At 35.9% G+C, this 22,745-nt stretch overlaps 1 protein-coding gene across 1 annotated transcript in view; it reads right to left on the bottom strand.

Moving 5' to 3' along the window:
• LOC114046290 (tumor necrosis factor ligand superfamily member 13B-like) overlaps window positions 1–20,346 on the bottom strand; it is a 48,921-nt gene extending 28,575 nt beyond the window's left edge. Inside the window, exons 1-3 of the mRNA XM_027866587.1 lie at window positions 19,775–20,346; window positions 19,558–19,657; window positions 5,983–6,039 (exon numbers count right to left, since the gene is read on the bottom strand). Coding sequence (XP_027722388.1) covers window positions 5,983–6,039; window positions 19,558–19,657; window positions 19,775–20,137 — 520 coding nt within the window. The 5' untranslated portion in view covers window positions 20,138–20,346. The remainder of the gene's footprint in view (window positions 1–5,982; window positions 6,040–19,557; window positions 19,658–19,774) is intronic.
• Between the last annotated feature and the right edge of the window lie 2,399 nt (window positions 20,347–22,745).

Raw genomic sequence — 22,745 nt, 5'->3', positions numbered from 1 at the left:
GAAAGAAAGAAAGAAAGAAAGAAAGAAAGAAAGAAAGAAAGAAAGAATAAAGCAAAGTTAAAAGAATAGAAAAAATAACAAAATGTGAAATATCCCATTAGGGAAAAAAACTGACCTTGAAAATAGATTGAGGAGAGATAATTTAAGAATTATTGTACTACTTGAAAACCATGCTTTTTTTAAATGAATCTGTACATCATATTTCAAAAAATTGTAAGGAAAACTGCCCTGATCACTTAAGTCCAGAGGGTATAATAGAAATTGAAAGAAATGATCAATGACCTCCTGAAAGAGATCCCAAAATGAAAATCCCCAGGAATATTATAGCCAACTCCAGAGCTCCCAGGTCAAGAAGGAAATATTGCAAGCATCCAGAAAGAAACAATTCTGTAGAACCACAGTCAGAGTCATGCAAGATTTAGCAGCTTTCGCATTAAAGAAGAAAAATATGATATTCCAAAAGGTGAAGAAGCTAGGATTACATCCAAGAATAACCTACCCAGCAAAGAGTATAATCCTTCAGGGGGAAAATAGACATTTAATGAAATAGAGGACCTTCACCTGTTCCTGATGAAAAGACCAGAACTGAATATAAAATTTGACATTCAAACAAAAGACCCAAGAGAAGCATAAAAAGGTAAACATGAAAGAGAAATCATAAAGGATTCAATAAGGTTAAACTGTTTACTTTTCTATATTTGAAGATGATACATGTAATTCCTAAGAACTTCATCATTATTAGAGGAGTTAGAAGGAGCCTACATAGACAGAAGGGTATAAGTCAATTATGTTGGGATGATTAAAAAAAATGAAGGAGTGATAGAAAGAGATGAACTGAGAGAAGTGGAAAGGGAGAAGAATGGAAAAAATTATCTCACAAAAAAGAGTTGCAGTGGCCTAGTCATACCGGATCTTAAATTGTATTATAAAGCAGCACTCATCAAAACTACTTGGTACTGGCTAAGAAATAGAGTGGTGGATCAGTGGAATAGGTTAGGTACATAAGACACAGTAGTCAATGACTATAGTAATCTACTCCTTGAGAAACCCAAAGACCCCACCTTCTGGGATAAGAACTCATCATTTGACAAAACCTGCTGGGGAAACTAGAAAAAAGTATGGCAGAAACTAGGCATGGATCAAAATCTTACACCATATACCAAAATAAAGTCAAAATGGGTACACTATTTAGGTACTACAAGCAAACTGGGAAAGCAAGGGATAGTTTATCTGCCAGATTTATGGAGAACAGAAGAATTTATGACCAAACAAGAGATAGAGAACATTATGAAATGAAAAATAGATCATTTTGATTACATTAAATTGAAAAGGTTTTGCACAAATAAAGTCAATACATCCAGGATTAGGAGGGAAGCAGAAAACTAGGAAATAATTTTTATAGCCAATGTTTCTGATAAAGGCTTAAATTCTCACACAGGTAGAAAACTGAGTCAAATTTATAAGAATACAAGTCATTCCCCAATTGATAAATGGTCAAAGGATATGAACAGGCAGTTTTCAGATGAAGAAATTAAAGCTCTCTATAGTCATATGAAAAAATGCTCTAAATCACTATTGATTAGAGAAATGCAAATCAAAATAACTCTGAGGTACCACATCACACCTATCTAATTGGCTAATACCACAAAACAGGAAAATGATAAATGTTGGAAAAGAAGTGGGAAAATTGGAACACTAATGCATTGTTGGTGGAGTTGTGAACTGATCCAACCATTTTGGAGAACAATTTGGAACTATACTCAAAGGGCTATAAAAATGTGCATGCCTTTTGACCCAGCAATACCATTTTTAGGGCTGTATCCCAAAGATATCATAAAAATAGGAAAAGGACTCACATGTACAAAAATATTTATAGCAGTTCTTTCTGTGGTGGCAAAGAATTGGAAATTGAAGGGATACCCATCAATTGGGGAATGGCTGAACAAATTGTGATATATGAATGTAATGAATTATTATTGTACTGTAAGAAATGATGAGCAAGAAGACTTCAGAAAAACCTGGAAAGACTTGTTTGGACTGATGCTGAGTGAAATGAGCAGAACCAGGAGAACATTGTACACAGTAACAGCCACATTGTACGATGACTAACTTTGATAGACTTATCCCTTCTCAGCAATGCAAGGATCTAAGACATCTCCAAAAGTCTCATGACGGAAAATGCTACCCACATCCAGAGAAAGAACTATGGAGTCAATGCAGATCAAAGCACACTATTTACCCTTTTTTTCCCCTCCTATTGGTTCTAATTCTTCTTTACACCATGACTAATGTGAAAATATGTTTAATAGGAATGTATATGGAGAGCATATATCAAATTGCATGCTGTCTTGGGAGGGAGGCAGGAAGGTAGGGGAGAAAATTTAAAACTCAAAAGCTTATGGAAGTGAATGCTGAAAACAAAAAATTAATTAATTAATTTAAAAAGTTGCATAAGAAAGAGCTTTTTATAGTGGAGAGGAAATGAGGGTGGCAGGCAACACTTGAACCTCATTCTCATTGTAACTGGTCCAAAAAGGGAAGACACACACATGTATACACACACATATATGTATACGCACACATGCATGCACATGCACACACACACACACACACACACACACACACACTGTTAGTTGGGTATAGAACTCTATCTTACCCAATGAGAAGGAGGAGGGGAATAGAATAAGATGAAGGGTATGTGGGGGGTGACAAAAGGGAGGGCAGAATAAGGGAGGCAGTAGTCAGAAGCAAATTGAGGAAGGACAGGGTAAAAACAGATAGAAGGATAAAAAGAAGAAAATAGGATGGAGAAAAATACATAGTTAGTAATCATAACTGTGAATATGAATGGGATGAACTCACCCATAAAACAGAAGCAGATAGCAGAATGGATTAGAAACCAGAATCCAACAATATATTGTTTACAAGAGGTACACTTTAAACAGAAAGAGACAGACAGAGTTAAAATAATAAGCTGGAGTAGAATCTATTATGGTTCAGCTGAAGTAAAAACAGCAGGAATATAAATTATAATTTCAGACAAAGTAAAAGCAAAAGTAGGCCTAATTAAAAGACATAAACAGGGAAACTACATTTTGATAAATGGCACCATAGGTAATGAAGTAATATTTTTTAAAAATTTTACAGCAAGTTTCTCAAATAAAGTCATCTTCTTTCTAATATGTAGGGAATTGCACAAAATTTATAAAAATAAGAGTCATTCTCCAGTTGATAAATGGTCAAGGGATATGAACAGGTAGTTTTCAGAAGAAATCAAAGCTATCTTTCAATAGTCATGTGAAAAAATGCTCTAAATCACTATTGATTAGAAAAATGCAAATTAAAACACCTCTGAGGTACCACCTCATACCTACCAAAAACGTCAAATACTGAAGGGAATGTGGGAAAATAGGTACACTAATAAAGTGTTGGTGGAGTTGTGAACTCGTCCAACCATTCTGGAGTATAATTTGGAACTATACCCAAAGGGCTATAAAACTTTGCATACCCTGTGATACAACAATACCAGGTCTGCATCTCATAGAGATTAAAGAAAAGGGAAAAGGATCTATATGTACAAAGATATTTATAGCAGCTTTTTTTGTGGTGACAAATAATTAGAAATTGAGAGGATGCTCATCAATTGGGGAATGGCTGAACAAGTTATGATGGAACACTATTGTGATATAAGAAATGATAAGGGGGATGGTTTCAGAAAAACCTAGAAAGACCTATTTGAACTGATGAAAAGTGAAGTGAACAGAATCAGGAGATCATCGTACACAGTAAAAGCAATATTGTACGATGATCAATTGTGAATCACTTAGTTATTCTCAAAGATTCAAGACAATTAGGAAAGACTTATGATAAAAATTGTTAACCAGCTCCAGAGAAAGAATTGATGAACTCTGAGTCCAAATTGAAGCATAATTTTCTTACTTTCTTTATTTTTCTTGTTTTTTACAACATGGCTAATATAGAAATATGTTTTCATGATTTCACATTATAATGAGCATCATATTGCTTGCATTCTCAGTGGATGAGAAGGGGCTGGAGCGAGAGAATTTGGAACTCAAATATTTTTTAAATGTTAAAAAAATTATATAGTGTAATTTCCTTTAAAAAAGAAAAAGAGTAGAAAGTCCCTGCTACACATTGTGCGATGATCAACTATGAACAACTTAACTCTTCTCCTCAATATGATGATCCAAAAAATTCCAAAGGACTCATGAGTCCACATCCAGAGCAAGAAATAATAGAGTCTGAATATAGATTAAAGCATAGTATTTTCATTTTCTTTGTTATTCTCATGTTTTTTTTTCTTTTGGCCTGTTTCTTCTTTCACAATATGACTAATAAGGAAATATGGTTTACATGATTGCACATATATAAAATATTAAATTGCTAACCATCTTAGGGAGGAGATAGTAAAGAGGGGGAGATAATATGGAATTAGAAATTTTAAAACAATGAATGTTAAAAATTGTCTTTACATGTGATTGGAAAAATAAAATACTATTTAAAAAAAGAAAAGAAAGCCCTTGCTACCTAGGTAAGTCTAGTTTTCCCCTTAAAAAAAAGCAATGAAACTATCCTTGAGATATCTCCTTGGCCCAGGGGACTAAGGTTCGAGCTACTGATGGAGATCCCTAGTCAGTAAGAGGAATAAAAAGCCCAGTAAATGAGTAGTGGATGGTTTTTTTAGATGGTTTTTTAAAAGTCCCATCAAGTCAACAAGCATTTATTAAGTACCTACTATGTTAGCATTGTGCTAAGTTCTGGAGGTAAAAAGAAAGGAAAAAAAAAAACATCCCTGCTCTCAAGGAGCTCACATTCTTCACAGAGCTCGGAGACTTCTTGATGCTTTTTGAGAACATCTATGTACAGAGATGAAGGGATCTATATCCAACTGAACCAACATTGTATTATTACTGAATATCCTTTCCATCATGTTATTGTATCACTGAGGGAATGACCATATATGTGACATCACAGATCCATTTTGATATTTACAAGTAGGGAAGAAAAAGCCCCAGGCCTAATGAACATTCTTTCTAATAGATCAAAGAAACCTGGACTTAAAATCAACAAACAGATTTAAGTGCTAGTTCTACTACTTCATAGTTGCATAAACCCAACAAGCCACTTTTTTCTGAACTTCTCTAAAATGAGAGAATAGTTATATTAGGTCCCTTTAAATATCCTCCTATCTCTGGATAGTAACCCCTAATTAGGAATACTATCTATTACATAAATAATAGGCCAGAAGACTAATGAGATTCCTTCAACAGGAAGGAAAAATTATTTATTATCTATGCTCCCTGAGTTTGTCCTGCTTCCCAAAAGGCCTAACTATGGCTTTTTAGATATAGTTATAATACCATCCCATTTTTGCACTGTTCTAAGGTTCATTCAGTACATTTCTCATGATGACCTTGAAGAGAATATTTAAATCACATTTTACATGTATTATAAGAAATTAGAAATTCTATAGGACACCAATCATAGTCTTTTTATTTAGACTTCCTAGTGTGATATTGGAGATAAAAAAAAAAAGCCAAAACAATACTGGGCTACATTAATTGAATCAGACTGACCAGGGTAGAATTGTTCTACTATGCTTTGGAGTCATACTGAAGTATTAGGTTCAGCTCTGGGTAACACATTTTAGGAAGAACACCAATAAGCTGGAAAATGTCTAGAGAAGAACTCACAGGGTCATGAAAAACTTTTAAATTATTTCATATTAAGATTGAATGAAGAAATTGGATATGTTTAGCCCCAGGAAGAAAAGAATTGGGGGATGGAGTCTACTATAGCAGGAATTTTAAGGTCCATCATGAAGAAAAGGTATTAGGCATATTAATTTTGAGGCAGATATGCTGTTTTACTTGTAATTCGGAATGATAGCATTAGATACATGTATCTATCATCATTTAATCTATTGTTTAAATGGGGGGGGGTTGTGATTCATTGTGTTACCTCTTTGTATTGTGGGACTTGTACCATCAGCAATCAACTGCAAGCAGTCTTGTATTCCTAAAAGGCAAAAATGTTATGTCAGTAGAAATAATAAGAAACTAACACAAATGTCTTTCCCTGAGAAATGAAGCTAATAGTTTATTGGTCTTCTTTCCTTAAGGCTTTCCCCACTCCAATCCGTCTTTCACACAAACACCAAAGTAAATTTTATAAAATAAAAATCTGATAATGTCACCTCCCTTCTCCCTACACCTCAAAAAACTCCAATGACTCTCTCTCTAGGATGAAATATAATCTCCTTTGTTTGACATTGAAAACCCTTCACAACCTGGTCCCTACCTACCTTTCCAGTCATTTTACACAAGAATTCCTTCAATATATTCCATGGTCTAGTCATATTAGCTTACTTCTTGCTCCTCACACATGGATACTTTGCATTCTCTGCCCCCTAAGCCTGACATACTCTTCCCTCTTCACTCCACCTCCTGGAATCCTTGTTTTCCATCAAGACTCAGCTCAAGGGGGCAGCTAGGTGACAAAGTGGGTAAAGCACCAGCCTTGAAGTCAGGAGGACCTCATTTCAAATTTGGCCTCAGATCAAACATTTGATACCTACTAGCTGTGTGACCCTGGGCAAATAACTTAATCCCAATTGCCTAAAAAGGAAAAAAAGGGGGGGGGGGCAGACAGCTCAAGAACCACCTTCTGCAGGAGGCCTTTTATGGTCCTCCCTGCTGCTACAGCCTTCACCTCTAAAGTTACCTTGTAATTATAATATATATGCATATATAAATATACACATATATATTTGTGTATATGCATATATATGTGTATATATGTTACTTCATGTTTGTGTTTGCATCCCCAAGACAGTGTGGCACACTTAATAAATTCTTATAGATTGATTGATAGATATACATACCAACATGTCAACATAATACCCAAGAAATATTTTTAACCACTTGCATAAAGTGGAGTCAACAACTTCTCTTGACATAGTTTGTTATTAGATGTGTCACTGTAAGTGTAAAGACCAATTTTTCAAAAAAATGTGCACTTATATCCATATGGTCCTAGAAGAACCTTAGAAACTGATGGAAGTCTTGCAATCCATCTTTAGTGTTTAATCCAATTTGGTTTAAAATGTCAAGTGTTTATCTCAGAAGCTTCAGTAGGATTAGCCTGTAAAGTACACTGAGATTTAGAAAAAACTAGAGAAGTGATAACATCTGTTTTGATTATATTTAGTTTTAACATGCAGCATAATCAGCTGGAAAATTTAACAATGAATAATGAGTTCACTTAACATTACTGAACCAAAAAAGAAATCAACACTTTTCCCAAATAAAATATGAGTTTTTAATGATATTACATAATCAAGCAATTATATTTCGGGAAATAATCTTCAGCTGTCGCTTCCAGGAAAGAAAAAAATTTAGAATAAAATTTCAAGTCTATAAAAATCTAGCGTAGTATGCACTAATCTAATACAGAACATATTCAATATGTTTGCTACTATTGCAACATTGATTATTTGATTCTAAATTTTAAGAAAAACTTTCAAGAATTAATTCCACATTAAGGAAGTTCATGAGATTGTTATTAGTGGATAGAAAATTATATGTAAATATTCAAAGTGGTTTTTTCCCACAAAGAAAGGCTAAAATGAAGAATTCTATTAATTAAGGATGGAAAATATAGCATTAATGATTTTTTTAGATTATACTGTAACTAGATTTACTGCTAGGTTAAAAATCTAGTGATTTATTAGAAGGTCAAACATTTTGATCTCTGGTTTAGTCTTACTTCATTAAACCAAATATAGCCAAGTCTGATAAATAGGAAGAATCTGATTTGCTACTGTCATTGTAGTAGAACAGGGCATTACTTGTTGAAAAAAAAAAATACAAGTAGTTGCACCTTGATTTTAATCAGTATAGCAGTGAATAAAATAAAAAAAAAATTCAAGCACTTAACCAATGATCAGTAAGCATTTATTAAGTACTTACTATGGATCATGTACTATACTATTTGCTAGAAAGCCAGGACCTAAACATCTTAAGCAGCTAAATTTACTCTTCCACATTTTACTGGCTACATGTAACAACATTATCCCTCCTCAGTCCCACTGTTACTGCTGCCACCTAGACAGAAAGGCAAGATAAACTGTTGTCATTTTGGTCTCCTTCCTGGGTACTGAAAGAGAGCTAAACTTAATCATTTCTATGACATACAATTCTCCTCCACAAATTCAAACCAAACCAAAACAAAACAAAACAAAAAAGAAAAAGAAAGGGAGGCTTACAGGTGGGAGAGGGTAGGGTGTTTTTTAATGAAGAAAAGCTGATACAAAATTTCTCTAATTAGATAAATAGAGGGTTATATGTAGTCCCCTCCCTCCCTTTTCAGATTTTGGTTAAGTAGGGCCCAGAGCACTTTCAAGACAGAGAGTAGCACTAGCACCTGCAGCTGCAGGAGAACAGGGGCCCTTCCTAGACAAAGACCACAGCACAGACTGAGAGAGCAGTGAAGACCCCTTTCCCCATATCATACCACCTTGGAAGCACCAAAGACTTGCAGACCCCCAGAATTAGCTTTTAAAACAGAAGCATGAAAAAGCCTGAAACTTGGGACAGTACCTCCTCACCCCAAGGTGAGCAAAGTCAAACTTTAATATTCAGTTCAAAGTCAAGAAATAGACTGGAAATACGAGCAAACAGCAACAACAACAACAAAATAACTTGACAATTACAAGCTGTCATATTGGCAGGAAAATCCAAAACATTCTTCTTCAGAAGAAGAAGACAACATAAAAAGTAGAAGCAGTGCTTCAAAGCAAAATGCTAATTGGACATAATACAACAAGAATTTGTGGAAAAGTTAAAGATAGAGATAAGACGTAGAGTAAAAAGTAGGAAAAGAAATGAGAGTGACCAAGAAAATTATAAAAAGAGAATGAATAGCTTGGAAAAACAGGCACAAAAATACTGAAGAAAATAACACCTTAAAAATGGAATTTGCCGAATGGTAAAAGAGGCGCAAAAATTCACTGAAGTAAATAACTTCTTTAAAAAGAGAATAAGTCAAATGGAAAAGGAGGTACAAAAATTCACTAAAGAAAAGAACATCTTAAAAAAACAGAATTGACCAAATGGAAAAAGGTACAAAAGCTCACTGAAGAAAATAATTCCTTAAAAATCAGAATTGGGAAACTGGAAGCTAATGACTCCATGAGACATCAAGAAACAATAAAACAAAGCCAAAGAATGGGAGGAAAATGTGAAATATATCATCAGGAAAAAAAAACTGTCCAGAAAACAAATTGAGGAGAGATAATTTTAAAAATATTAGACTACCTGAAAGTTATGATAAAAAAAAACCTATACATCATATTTCAAGAAAATATCAAGGAAAACTGCCCTAATAGCTTAGATTCAGAGGGTAAAATAGAAACTGAAAGAATCTACCAAGCACCTCCTAAAAGAGATTCTAAAATGAAAACTCCTAGGAACATTATAGCCAAATTCCAGAGCTCCAAGGTCAAGGAGAAAATATTATAAGCAGCCAGAAAGAAATAATTCAAATATTATGGCATCACAGTAAAGATTACATAAGATTTGACAACTACGTCAAAGAAGTGAAGGGCTTAGAACATGACATTCCAGAAGGCAAAGGGATTACAACCAAGTATAATCTATCCAGCAAAACTGGGTACATTCCTTCAGGAGGACAATGGATATTTAATGAAATAGAGGAAATTTAAGCATTCCTGATGAAAAAAACAAAGCTGAATAGAAAATCTGACATTCAAACACAGGACCCAAGAGAAGCATAAAACGAAAAACATGAAAGAGAAATCATAAGGTACTTAATAAAGTTTAATTGTTTATGTCCCTAAATGGGAAGATTATGCATGTAATTCCCTAAGAATTTTATTACTGTTAGAACAGTTAGAAAGAGTCTACATAGACAGAGGGCCTAGGTGTGGGGCAATTATGTTGGGATGATCTCAAAAAAAAATGAACAGCTGAGAAAGAAGGATGCACACTCGGAGAAGAAGGAGCAGAGAAGTAGAAGGGAAATTTTTCCCACATAAAAGAGGTGTGCAAGAAAGAGATTTTATCATGAAGGGGAAATTGGGGGGCGTGTGGCAGGCAACACTTAGATCTCATTCTCATCGGAATTGGTTCAAAGAGGAAAGAATATATGTATGTCTGTGTGTATAACAGACACATTTAGTTGGGTATAGAATGTATCTTATCCCACATGGAAAAAGAAGAGGAAGGGGATAAGAGAAGAGGAGAAGGGATGATAAAAAGGAGGGCAGATTAAGGGAGTCAGTGGTCAGAAGCAAAACAAACTTTCCAGGATGGACAGGATAAAAAGAGAAATAGAAGAATCAGCTAAGGGGCTCAGTGGATAGGGCTCTGGCCTTGGAGTTAGGAGAACCTGAGTTCAAATACAGCCTCAGACACTTGACACTTACTAGCTGTGTGACCCTGGGCAAGTCATTTAATCTTGATTGCCTCACCAAAAGGAAAAAAGAAAAACAAAGAGAGAGAGAGAGAGAGAGAGAGAGAGAGAAGAATAAACAGAAGAAAATAAGATGGAGGGAAATACACATTTAGCAATAATAATGGTGAATGTAATGGGATGATCTCACCCATAAGAAGTGGATAGCAGAATGGATTAGAAACCAGAATCCAACAATATGTTGTTTGGGAGAAACACACTTGAAACAGAGAGACAAACAGAGTTAAAATAAGGGCTTGGAGCAGAATTTATTATGTTTCAGCTGAAATTAAAAAGGCAAGGTTAGCAGTAAAAATTAAGCATAATTAGATGGAGAAATGCAGAATAGATTACAATATATCATATGGATTCGGATCTAATTTCCAGGCTTCTAAAGACTTGACTCAAAGAGTAGTTGTTAATGGTTCAGTGTCAATCTGGCAGGAGGTCTCCATTGGAGTACCTCATGGATCTGTGCTTGGACTTGTGCTATTTATTTTTCCTAACTAATTGCTTGTTTAAAGGCACTGATGGCATATTCATTAGATTTATAGATGACACTGAACTGAATAAGCTCCTTGAGATTAAGGACAGTCATTTATATTTCTTTGTATCTCCAGAGTTTAGTACAATGCCTGGCACATATTAGGTGTTTAATAAATGTTTAGTGACTATCTGACTAATGACAGTCAAGATTCAAAATATCTTGACAGGCAAAACCATTGAGATCAATCTGATCAGATGAAATCTGATAGGGATAAATAGATACAAAAAAAAGGAAATGGATTTAAAAAAATCAAACTCACAACTACAAGATGGGGTAGGCATGGCTAGAGAAAGTTTGTTGGGAAAAGATCTAGGTTTTTTTAATGAATTACAAATTCAATATGAGTCAGCAGCTAAAAAATGTGGCAGTCAAAAAAACTAATGAGATTTGAGGCCATATTACAAAAGGCATAGCTTCCAGAAGTAAGGAGTGGATAGTCTGTACTCTATTTGTGTCAGCCTCATCTGGGGTTATGTATTTAGTTCTGAGCATCCAGAGGAAGGAAAATAGGATGGGGAAGGGTCTCAAGATTTACTATGTGAAGATCATTTGAAAGAACTGGGTTTGAGAAGACTCAGGGGAGAACATGATAACTGGGATAGGAAGACAGCAGTTAAGAGAGGAGAAAAATATTGGAGAAAGAATACTCACAAACAAAACAAACTTCCTGATCTTGAAGGAAGATAAAAACAGGGAGAAAGAAAAAGATCTAGAATTTAAGTGGGTGCCCAAGATTGTCTCTTAGACAGCTAAGCATTCCTGAACAAAGTGTGGTATATGAGTTTAAAGGAATATTATTGCATCATAGAAATGATAGGATGACTTCAGAGAATTCAGGATATTAAGGAGTGACACAGAGTGAAGTGAGCAGAACCAAGAGAACAGTTTATATGGACAGCAACATTGTCAAGAAAAACAACTTTGAAATACTTAAGAACTCTGATCAATGCAATGTATCTGGAGGACTCATGATGAAGCATGTTACCTATCTCCTGACAGAGAGGTGATGTACATAAGGTAAAGAAACAGATATATTTTGGATGGGTTGTTTGGACAGGATTCATTTGCTGAAGTATGTTTATTTACTACAAATTTGTTCCTTTTTTACCTATTTCTTTCTCTCCATTTTTAATCGGGGGCAGGTCAAGAGTAAGAGCATTGGCAATATTGATGACAAAAAATAGGGGTTCCTGTAATTTTTAAATGCACATAAGAAAACAAGGAAATAAGCAGAACAGTTTTGAAAATAACATGCAAAATATATTATGTACTTATATATAATATAATTATATATTATATTCATTAGTCTAACCCATATGAAGAAAAGAATCTCCTCTATTATGTTCTGGTAAAGCAGTCTGCTTATTCTTTCTGATACCACCTTCTTAATCAACTAGTCACTTCACTTTAATAATCTTTATTTTTCCCCAAGTACCTAATCTCTGCTGTGCATGTAGTAGATATGCAAAACAAAAAAAAAGTTTGTTCAATCATCACTTAATGCCAGCACAATAGAGATGTTTATAAAACAAGAAAGGAAAATTCCTGCCAGACAAATAATGAACTTGGGATGAACTATTTCAAAAGTGTGGGCACCATACCATTAGTATCCAAAATCTAAATGATTCCTAAAAAAATCTAAGATTTACTGTTAAAATTCATTCTATATTTTATTCCATTACGACAAAAAATCATTCTGGATAATTAAGGGTTCTGGATAATCTAGTATACAATAATGATTCTGAATAAGCATGCAGTTTCTCTACTTAGCCAATGTTAACAATACTCTCTTTATTTGGTCACACACTCATACACACACACACACACATACTGGTTTCTCTGGTTCTTGCACATTTGACAGTAAATATAAGAAAAAAACAGATTATATGCTATTACCAGATTACATCTCCATTAATAAATATTTTTATCAGTATTACAAATAATAATATTTTATACATACTTTGTGCTTTACAAAATGCTTTGCCTGATTTGATCTTATTTAATTCAATATGGATGTTACATCTGAAGTGGGATGGGAAGAGAAGAGATGAGTTATAATGGACCTTCTCGACTCTTTTGTCATCATTGAATTTCATCAAATTATATCTTTTCTCATCTGTCTATACATCAAATATCCTAAATACCTCCACCTAGCACAACCTCACTACAAAATCACTGAATTAAAGGAAATGACACATTTTTCAAAGGTGCAGAGGTGCAAATGCAACTGTGCATAAATGATGCATCTTTCTTCTAATTGTATAAATCACTTGCTAATTCAGTCCTTTCTACCATCTAGATTCCCCTCCTCCACCCCTACAGCCATTCAGCTCCTACGTAACTTTCAAGGTGTCCATAAAATCATAAATCAATCAATAAGCTTGTGTTAAGCACCCACTATGAAGATACCATACTAGGCATTGAGGATTCAAACATGGAGAATGAAATAATCCATACTGTCAAGGAGCTTACATTCTATTTGGGAAGACAATATGCACATAGATAAGTATGTACAAGAATAAACATAAATAGAGTAAGTAATATATATAGACAAGGTCGTTGGCAGGAAGGATACTGACAGTTGGGATGATCAGGAAAAGCTTCATTTAGAAGCTTCTAGGACCTAGAAGAAGGTAGTTATTAAGCTGCATCTTGAAGGAACAGAAAGATTCTGTAAGGCAGAGGAGGGAATACATTTCTGACATAAAAACAATCAGTGCAAAGGCATACAACAAGAAGAGATGGAGCGTCAGATGTGAGGAACAGAAAGAAGGGTAGTTTGTGTACCACAGAGTGCAGGAAGGGGAGTCATTTATAACCTAGTAAGCAGCTTACAAGTCAAATAGATAAGTTCATATCTTATTCCAGAGGTAATAGGGAGCTGCTGAAATTTATTGATTAGAGGAATCATATGGTCAATTCTGCACCTAAGGAAAATTACTTTGGCATTTCTGTGGAAAATGAACTACAGAGGGGAGAGGAGCTAATTAGGAGGCCATTGTAATAGTCTGGCTGAGAGGTGATAAAGGCCTGAACTAAGGTGGTGGCTATATGAGTGGAAAACAGGGGTCAGATGTAGAGGAAGATATCTTGGCAATTGATTAGATATATAGGGTAAGGGAAAGTGAGAAGTTCAAGGATGACACCAAAGATAGAAATCTAGTAGACTGAAAGAATGATGGTATCTTTAAATAGAAAAGATTGGAAGGGCTTGGGAGGAAAGGTAGTAAGTTCTGTTTGTGGCATGTTGAATTTGAGACGTCTCTGGAACACACAGTTTGAAATGTCCAAAAAGCAATTTGTAATGTAGAACTGAAGGAAGAGACTGGGACTCGATACATAGATACGGATGTAACATGCATAGAGATAGTAATTAAGTTCATGAGAATAGTCAGGTCACCGGGAGTTTAGAGAAAGAAGAGAAAAAATCCCAAGTCAGAGCCTTGAGGAACACCTAGGGTTAGAGGGCACGATATGTATAAGTTTCTCTTCTCTGAGAAGAGATAGTCATAGAGATGAGAGGAGAACCAGGTGAAAGAAGCATTAGAAAAACCTAGAGGGAAGAGAATATCTAGGAAACAAGGATGGTCAATGATACAAAATGCTGAAGAGAGGTAAAAAAGGATCAAGTGTGATAAAAGAGTATCAGGTTTTGCAATTAAGATATCATTGCTAACAATAAAGAAGAAAAATAAATTTCAATTGAATGGTAAGATCGGAAGCCAAATTGCAAAGTGTTGAGGAATGACAGAAAAAGAGAAACTGAAGATGGCAACTGTAGACCACTTTTTATAGGAGTTTGGCTAATAAAGGCAGGAGAGATATAAAACAATCATTCGAGGCTACAATAGGGTGTAATGGAGAGGTTTTTGTTTGTTGTTTTAAGGAGGGAAAAAAACTTGGGCCTGTTTGAAGGCAGTAGTTAAGGAACCAATAGAAAAAGAGAGGTGGAGTGGGGACAAAACTGAAGTCTACTGGAAAAAATGGGAAGAGATAGGATTAAACGCACGTGTATAAGGGTGAATTTTGGCAAGGAGAAGAGCCACATCATTATTAGAAACTGGAAGAAAAGAGGAAAGAGTAAGGACTAAGAAAGAGAAAGTGAGAAGAGGAAGCTCATGGGGGGGGGTTTAAAAAAAGTGGCCTTAATCTCCTCAGTAAAAGAAATAGGAAGGGGGCAGCTAGATGGTGCAGTGGATAGAGCATTAGGCCCTGAAGGCAGGAGGACCTGAGTTCAAATTTGGCCTCCACTGTGTGACCCTGGGAAAGTCACTTAACCCTGATTGCCTCACAAAAGAAAAGAAAAAAAAAAATATTAAGGTCCTCTGCTGAGATAGGATAGGGGTAGGTGGGAGGAATAAGGAAAAATGAGAAGGTTTGGTATAACTTCTGTGTGGAATGAGATAAGGAATCAGTTACTCAGTAATGAAAGCATTATCTTGCTGTAGTAAAGATTCAAGTAAAGTTTAACATAATTTTTTTATTATATCAGGTCAGTAAGGTTGTGTGAATTCTTTTAACTCTGCTCAACAGTACATAAGCAGAAGCAGAGGAGGCCAGTGGTAGGCGTCATCCAAGGCTGGGGTTTGGTAAGGGATGAAAATCATTAGAACAAGAGGGTGACTGTTCTAAGAGTAGAAGATAGGGTGAAATTGAAACCTTTCCATATCACCCTAGCCCCTAGTACGCTCTTCCTCCTCTGAAGTAGCACTTATTGTGACCTATTTGACATACGTATATTGTCATCATGCATTCACCAACAAACTGCTTATCTCAAGCTAGATAACAAGCTTCCTGAGGGAAAAAATAAAAATAAAAACAGGCCTTACACTTTTTTATATGTACTCCAGAATCTAGAATTGTTTCCTGAATACAGCAGGCACTAAATACATATTTTTATTTGATTGATTTAATTCAACATTTATTAAGTATTTACTATATACAGATCATTGTGTGGATTATTGGGTAAAATAAAAAAAAACATAGAAACTGCTCTCTTTGAACATAAAATCTAACACAGGCATATGGTTGATTAGAAGAAAATTATAATATACAAAATAACACTGAATAAATATGTGAGAGGTACAAAGTACCATATGAAAACTCAGTGAAAATGTTCATTACTGATTTACTGCTGAATGAACTTTTTTAGAGGGAAGAGAAAATTGGATGTCAGCTCTGTTTCTTCACTAATCTTTCTAAATTAGTATTTGCATCCAGAAATGTACTTGTTATAAACAAATTCTATTACAACAATGAGCAAAAGAAGATTAGTAGAGTTCATTATAAATAGGATTGATCTAGAAAAGGTATAATTGACAAATATCAACAACAGCAACCACAACTAGAATAGTATTGTCATTATTACATATTCTTCCACACTGTAGAGACTTCTGAAAAAATTAGCCCATTACTAGTATCTTGACCTCCAAATGGGTTCAAAAAACCCCCTGAATGTGTGAAGAAATATCAATCATTAAATCTGTTGCTTCCAACCAAGTGAATGGCACAGAGATATACAACATCTCTTTTGACTGAGTTGACTTAAAGAAAATGTTCAACTTGTTTCTTGGCTCTTTATGTTCCTAAAATGTCAAGCTTAACAATAACAGGGTTCAAAAAAAATATGGCTGCTAGGTCACTGCTGTCAATTGCATATTCCACTCTGACAAGTAGAACAGATGTTTGTCTCTTGCAACATTGGAGACCAAGTTTCTGATATTCTGGTGCAGGGAAAAAAATCCTTCAGGGACAAATTTTGGCCAGAGGGCACAGTGTCAGTAGCCAGCTGGCTCTCCGCTATAGCTGTTGCGTGGACTGATGGAGAAGAGGTTCATGATTGTTTTCCATATAGGCAGGAATGTGGGACCCCTTGCTACTCCTAACACTCTATGTTGCACTCTCCTATTATGCTTCTTTGGCTGAGCGTCTTTAGGATTTCTTCTCACTATAGCTTCACAGGTCACAACAGATTTAGAACTCCAGAGGAAACAGACTTGAACAGCTCCCCAACAATAAATACGGAAAGAGAAGGTAGCTATAGAAAGCAGATGGTGTCCTTCTAGACTATCTAAGAACAAAGACTCCAGCAAGCAGGACTGGAGGGTTGGATAGTCAAGTCTTCACTTAAAAAGAAATGATGTTACCTACTTGCCTTTGCTACTACAGAAGGCAGTTTGTACTAGCAAGCTACTAATAGTCAAACTCTAGATATGTTTATGGGTTTGAGTATGAAATTAATTTGAGCAACTTTTGGTTATTTGGCACCTCTTTTATGCTGGATTTCCCCACATTTCTGTCTGTTAGATTTTAATCAGAAACAATCTTGTGAAATACTTTGAACCCAGCTAAGTCTTTAATTTAAAAGGTTAAAAAAATAATTAAGAAAAAAAATATCGGCACTGAAGAATGAAATAGAGATAAAACTTCAATTCATCAGAATTATAACTGAATGAATGTCTGAAAGAAGGTGTTTCTGGGGCCATTTTACTCAAGTTTTAGGGAGCTATCTTCCCTGGCTCACCACCACAACCAAAAGGCCTAGACTGTATTCCTGGCTGGAACCCTTGTGGCAGTGCTCTTATGTTTTTCAATCAGCTACAATAAATATGAACTTTTAATATTTCATAAAATGTTTTCTGATTAAATACAAACTGAGAAATGAGAAGAAATTCAGAAGGAATACAATGTTAAGTAACCTCAAAGTCACTTCATTCAATATCACTTTAAAGCTCCTATTGAATCAATACATTTATTTACTGTGTACTATGTGCAAGAGACTATAGTAGGTACTGTGGAAGAACCAAGTTTTATCCTTCTCCCTTTCTCCTTCCTTCTTCTGGGGGCTTCTGATCTGATCCTATTGGTAAATAGACTGTACATATGCAAATGTAACCAAGAGTGAAAAATAGAATGTCATAAATCCCAAATGAGTATGACTTGTAAAAATGATAAATGATGGCCTAGAAGCTCAGAGTAAGGGGAGATTTATAATGATCTGAGTTGATCAGGCAATGCTTCACAAAGAAGATATATCTTAAATTTGGACTTCAAAGATGGATTGGATTTTATGATCACATCTTTTAAAAGGGAATCATTGGGGCTTTAATAAAAATGTGATGGCAAGCATTACATTTGAAGTCATACATTGTCAACTCTAAAACATAAATTCTTGAATTGTTATAAAGAATTTTTCTGATCATGGGCAAATGAGCTCTGGATGGCTAAATGCAAAATAGTACAATTAGTCTCTCAGATAAGGCATTTTACCTCTTGGGCCTCAGTTTCCTCTTACATTAAATTACATTGAATTTCACTAAATGGCAAGGATTCTAAGGTCATCTTTAACATCCTGTTATGCTATAAACTATTCTAGTAAATTTTTCATGGTTAGAAAAAATTAACTGGCAGAAGAATAGAGATTGAATCTCTGATTACATTGGATTAGGGAACTGCCAGATAAGGGAACTCTGTCTAAGAGTGTAGGTAGATATTTTCACTGTAAATGATAGCCTTAGAGAGTTGTTTAAAAACTAAGAGGTTAAGCGACTTTTACAGAATTGCACAGCCAGTATGTGTGTCAGAGGCAAGAGAACCCAGATTTTCCTGATTCAGAGGTCAGATCTCTAACCATTCTGATACTTCATCTCTCTAACATAAGGAGATGTCTAAAACTTAAGGGCTCCATGCACAGTTATTTAAAAAAAATGAAGATTAATGGCACATTCAGTTCTCATATGGAGGGACTGTTAAAAATGTCTTGAGAGAAGCAATAAGATTAAAGCAGTACACCTGTTCTGGTATAAATATCACAAAATGGCGCATGGCAGAGATGAGTATATTTAGCCAACTCTCTGTCTCAGATGGGCACATTCTAATAAAAGAGAGATGAAAGCATTTGAATGAAAGAATGAAAAACAAAACATTTACCAAGGCTTACTATGTGCAAAGCACTGTGTCTAGGGTTGAGCATACAAATACAAAAGCAAAGACAGTCCCTAATTTGATTATGGCTCTGGATTTGGAAATGGGATAGGAAAAGGTGAGGTTTTATTACATGAGTCATGGGCAATGCTTCTGACAAAGTGGCCTTTCTTTTATTTGAATATTAAATAAACTGCTCCCTTTATACCAAGCACAGATGAATTATTTCACGAATGAAATGTTGTTTAGGAACATTAAAATACTGACCAGCTTATTGCGTTCACTATGAAGAGTCAGAATAATAAAAGAGGTATTTTTTCCTTCCCTTCCTCCACTCCCCTAGATGATTCCAGGGCTCATGAAGGCTGATACTTAAATCTCCTCTTCACTACAACCTGGAACAATTGAAGTAATACTCGTAAAGGGCTCCCTTGTTTTAGCAGCATGTCTGGTCAGGTTTTGTTTGCAACAAGAAAACATGTAGATCAGAGAACCAGGAAGGAAAATGAAATCACTTAATTCTCCCCATTTTTGTGCTATGGGTGTTTGCCCCATTTGGGAGGTTTCTGAAAGACTGCTTCCCCTCAACTTACTAGTTTCCCCTGAGTCCGGAACACCTCTTCTGCTCCTTCTGCTTTGTCTAAGGCTGATTTGGGGATTGCTTTCTCCTGTGATAGGGGGTGCCCCACGCTCCTGTTAATGAAAAAGACCCAGGTTATTTACAAAAAAAAAAAAAAATAAGCAGAAGTAAAAGAAGTAGGAAGCATGAGAGCCCTGTACTCAGGGCTAGGCAGTTTTTTGGTAACTCACTTGTAGTCCTGTGATGGCAGCAGCTTCTGACTGAAGAATAGTAGGGTAAATTTCTGCTTTCTCCTTCTGCAGGCCCTGCAGTTGCTCAGTCCTGCTCGGATAAGCCTGAAGTTCATGCCGGAGACTCCTCAACTCAGCCTGCAGGGTGAACACTTGGTACAATGAGACCAGTGCCAGGCCACCGGAGAGAAGTGTTAGTAACAGAGTGGCTGAGAGGAGCCCTCCTCTTCTAGCCTGCCATGCAGAGCTTTTTGTCTGAGGAAGGGTGGATATACAATCCAGGAGTTTCATTTCTTCTCTCTTCTTAAGGCCAGAAGTGAAGAAATAAAGTTTAACTGCTCCTCTTTCTCTGTCGTCATCCATTTCACTATTTGAACTTTGAGAGTTAGAGAAGGCAGAATAAGTGACCACATGGAATGGATCATTTCCTGTTAGACTTGTTTGCTGATGTCCAGCACTGAGGGGATCTTAAAGCCTATCTTGCCTCATCAGGAGGCCTCTCCTGAATTTTCTTCCTTCCTCTGCCATGCATCTCTGTAGTTACCATAGAATAGGTTTTTACTGGCGTTCTCTCCTTTATTTTATTGCTCAATCAGCCTTCCTCTTTTCACTTTCAGTTTTTGTTACATGTTGTTATTGGTATCTCTCAAACTTCCAGGAGCAAATGGGCTCCATAGCCCTTCTTTCTTAGACACAGCTTTGACCTTTGACTAAGAGGTATATCAAGCAAAATGTTTTAAGTCCCAAAATAACAGATTAGTGTGTTTAAGTAGCCATATATGAAACCTTCATTAGACTATCTCTAGTTGGGCTCTGTCTACTTTAAGATAGATGAGGCAAAACTGGGATGAATCCAAGTCAGGGCAATAAAACTAATGAATAATTAGGTAAGGTCAGCTAAATAAAATACAGTGTAGTTTTCTTGGGGGAATGATTCAAAAGTAATCTGAAGCACAACAATAGATGAAAGGTCATTATGTGAGAAATGGTAATCACTAGTTTTGATTCCATCTAACAACAAGAAGAAATGTGCCTAAATTGAAAGATAGATTTGGGTTAGCTATGGTGAGGGGGAAAAATATCCAATATCCTATCTTATTGAAAATTTCCTGCAGGATTCGGCATAAATTACCAATGGAGACATCCTGAAGCTCTTTAAGAACAAGAGACAATCTCCTATTTGGAATCAATTCTTCATTGCTTTCCATATACACTACACTCAGTATCACCTCTATACCTTCCCTTATGCTGTCCTTCTGCATTAAGTTATCCTTTCCATGCTGGGGATTCCCTCTTCTCTTGGCTGCCTATTAAAATCCTATCCATCTTTCCAAGCTGAACTCCAGGAAAACTTTCCAAATTGTAGGATAAAAGAATCATAGAGTGGGAATCAATACCAAAAAACAGCAGCAACAACAACAACAAAAACCTTCAAACAACAAATATTTATTAAATATCTGCTATATGCTAAGGCCTGGGCTAGGTGCTGTACATACAGGCACAAAGAATGAAATAGTCGGTATTATACAAGGAGTTTGCAGTCTAATGGAAGAGACAAGTATGTATAAAAATGCATACGACACAAATATAAAGAAAGTTAAAGAGCTGTTGGTCATCAGGATAACTAATGAAAAGGCGCTGAGAAAGGAAATGAAGTTTCATGTATGAATAACATACAGGATGCAAGTTTGTGTGTTGTCTGGATCAGAGTGTAAGAGGAAAAATATCCTATGAGTCTGGAAACATAGACTGTGTCCAGGTTGTATAGTGCTTTAAAAGCTAACTTGAGAAGTTTATATTTTGTCTTAGAAACAATAAGAAGCCTGGAGTTGGTTGGTTGATCAAGAGAATCACACAGTAGATCTGTGTTTAAGGAGAATTACTTTGGCAGCAATGTATAGAATCAACTGCACTGCGGACAGATTTGAGCAGGAAAATCAATTATTAATAACCTAGATGAGAGGTGAAGAAGACTTGATCTAAGATGGTAGTTGTGCGAATAGAGAGAAAGGGTCGAATGTGAGAGATACTGTGAAGGCATAAATAGTAAAATTCATCAACTTTTTTTTAACATGTACGGTATGGAATAGTGAAGAATTGAGGACAAAGTTGAAGTTACGGACGTGGAAGTCTCGAAGGATGGTTTGTGCCTTTGACAGAAATAACAAATTTTGGAAGAACAGAAGGTTTAGGGAAAAAATAATGAGTTCAGTTTTAGAAATATTGAGTTTAAGATATCATTGGAACACTTGAAATGTCCAATAGGCAAGTGGTGATGCAAGACCGGAGCTCAGGAGAAAGCCCAGGGATGGACAGGTAGATCTGGGAGTCATCTGCATAGAGATGATTGTCAAAATCAGGGGAGTTTATGCAGTTAGAGAGAGACACACAGAGAGAGAAACACACACACACACACACAGAGACAGAGAGACAGAGAGACAGAGACTGAGACAGAGAGACACACACAGAAAAACAGAGACAGAGGCAAAGGGATAGAGAGACCAAGACAGAAAGACAGGGACAGAGATAGTGAGACAGAGACAGAGAGACAGAAAAAAGACACAGAGAAACAGAGTAGAGGGGAGATGAGAAGAGATCCTAGGATAGAACTTTGGGGATCACCTTCAACTGGAAGATGTGATATGGATGGTGATATAGCAAAGAAGAATGAGAAAGAGCAGTTAGACAGAAAGAAGTTAAACCAGGACAGAGTAGTGTTATGCAGGTGGTTGTATTTTTCCTTTGTTCTCGAAGAGGACTATGACATCAGGGAGATGATGACATGACTTGCAATTGACTTTGATTTGAGTGAAGAAGGGCTGTGTAAGGTCACCAGCCTCACTTTCTCCTCCAGAGCCATCTGGGTCCAGTGGTGAGATATAGGTCAGGACAACTAGAGATGGCCCCAGATGCAGTGGGAGACCTTGGCCTTTTTAAGGTAAGGTCTTCTCAAGTTCTCACTTTGAGTGAG

This window comes from Vombatus ursinus, unplaced genomic scaffold (assembly GCF_900497805.2).
Source record: "Vombatus ursinus unplaced genomic scaffold, bare-nosed wombat genome assembly UNPS02014781.1, whole genome shotgun sequence".
In the NCBI taxonomy this organism is placed as follows: domain Eukaryota; kingdom Metazoa; phylum Chordata; class Mammalia; order Diprotodontia; family Vombatidae; genus Vombatus; species Vombatus ursinus.
Note: the sequence above shows the minus strand (reverse complement) of the source record. Positions and strands in the feature narration are given on the sequence as shown.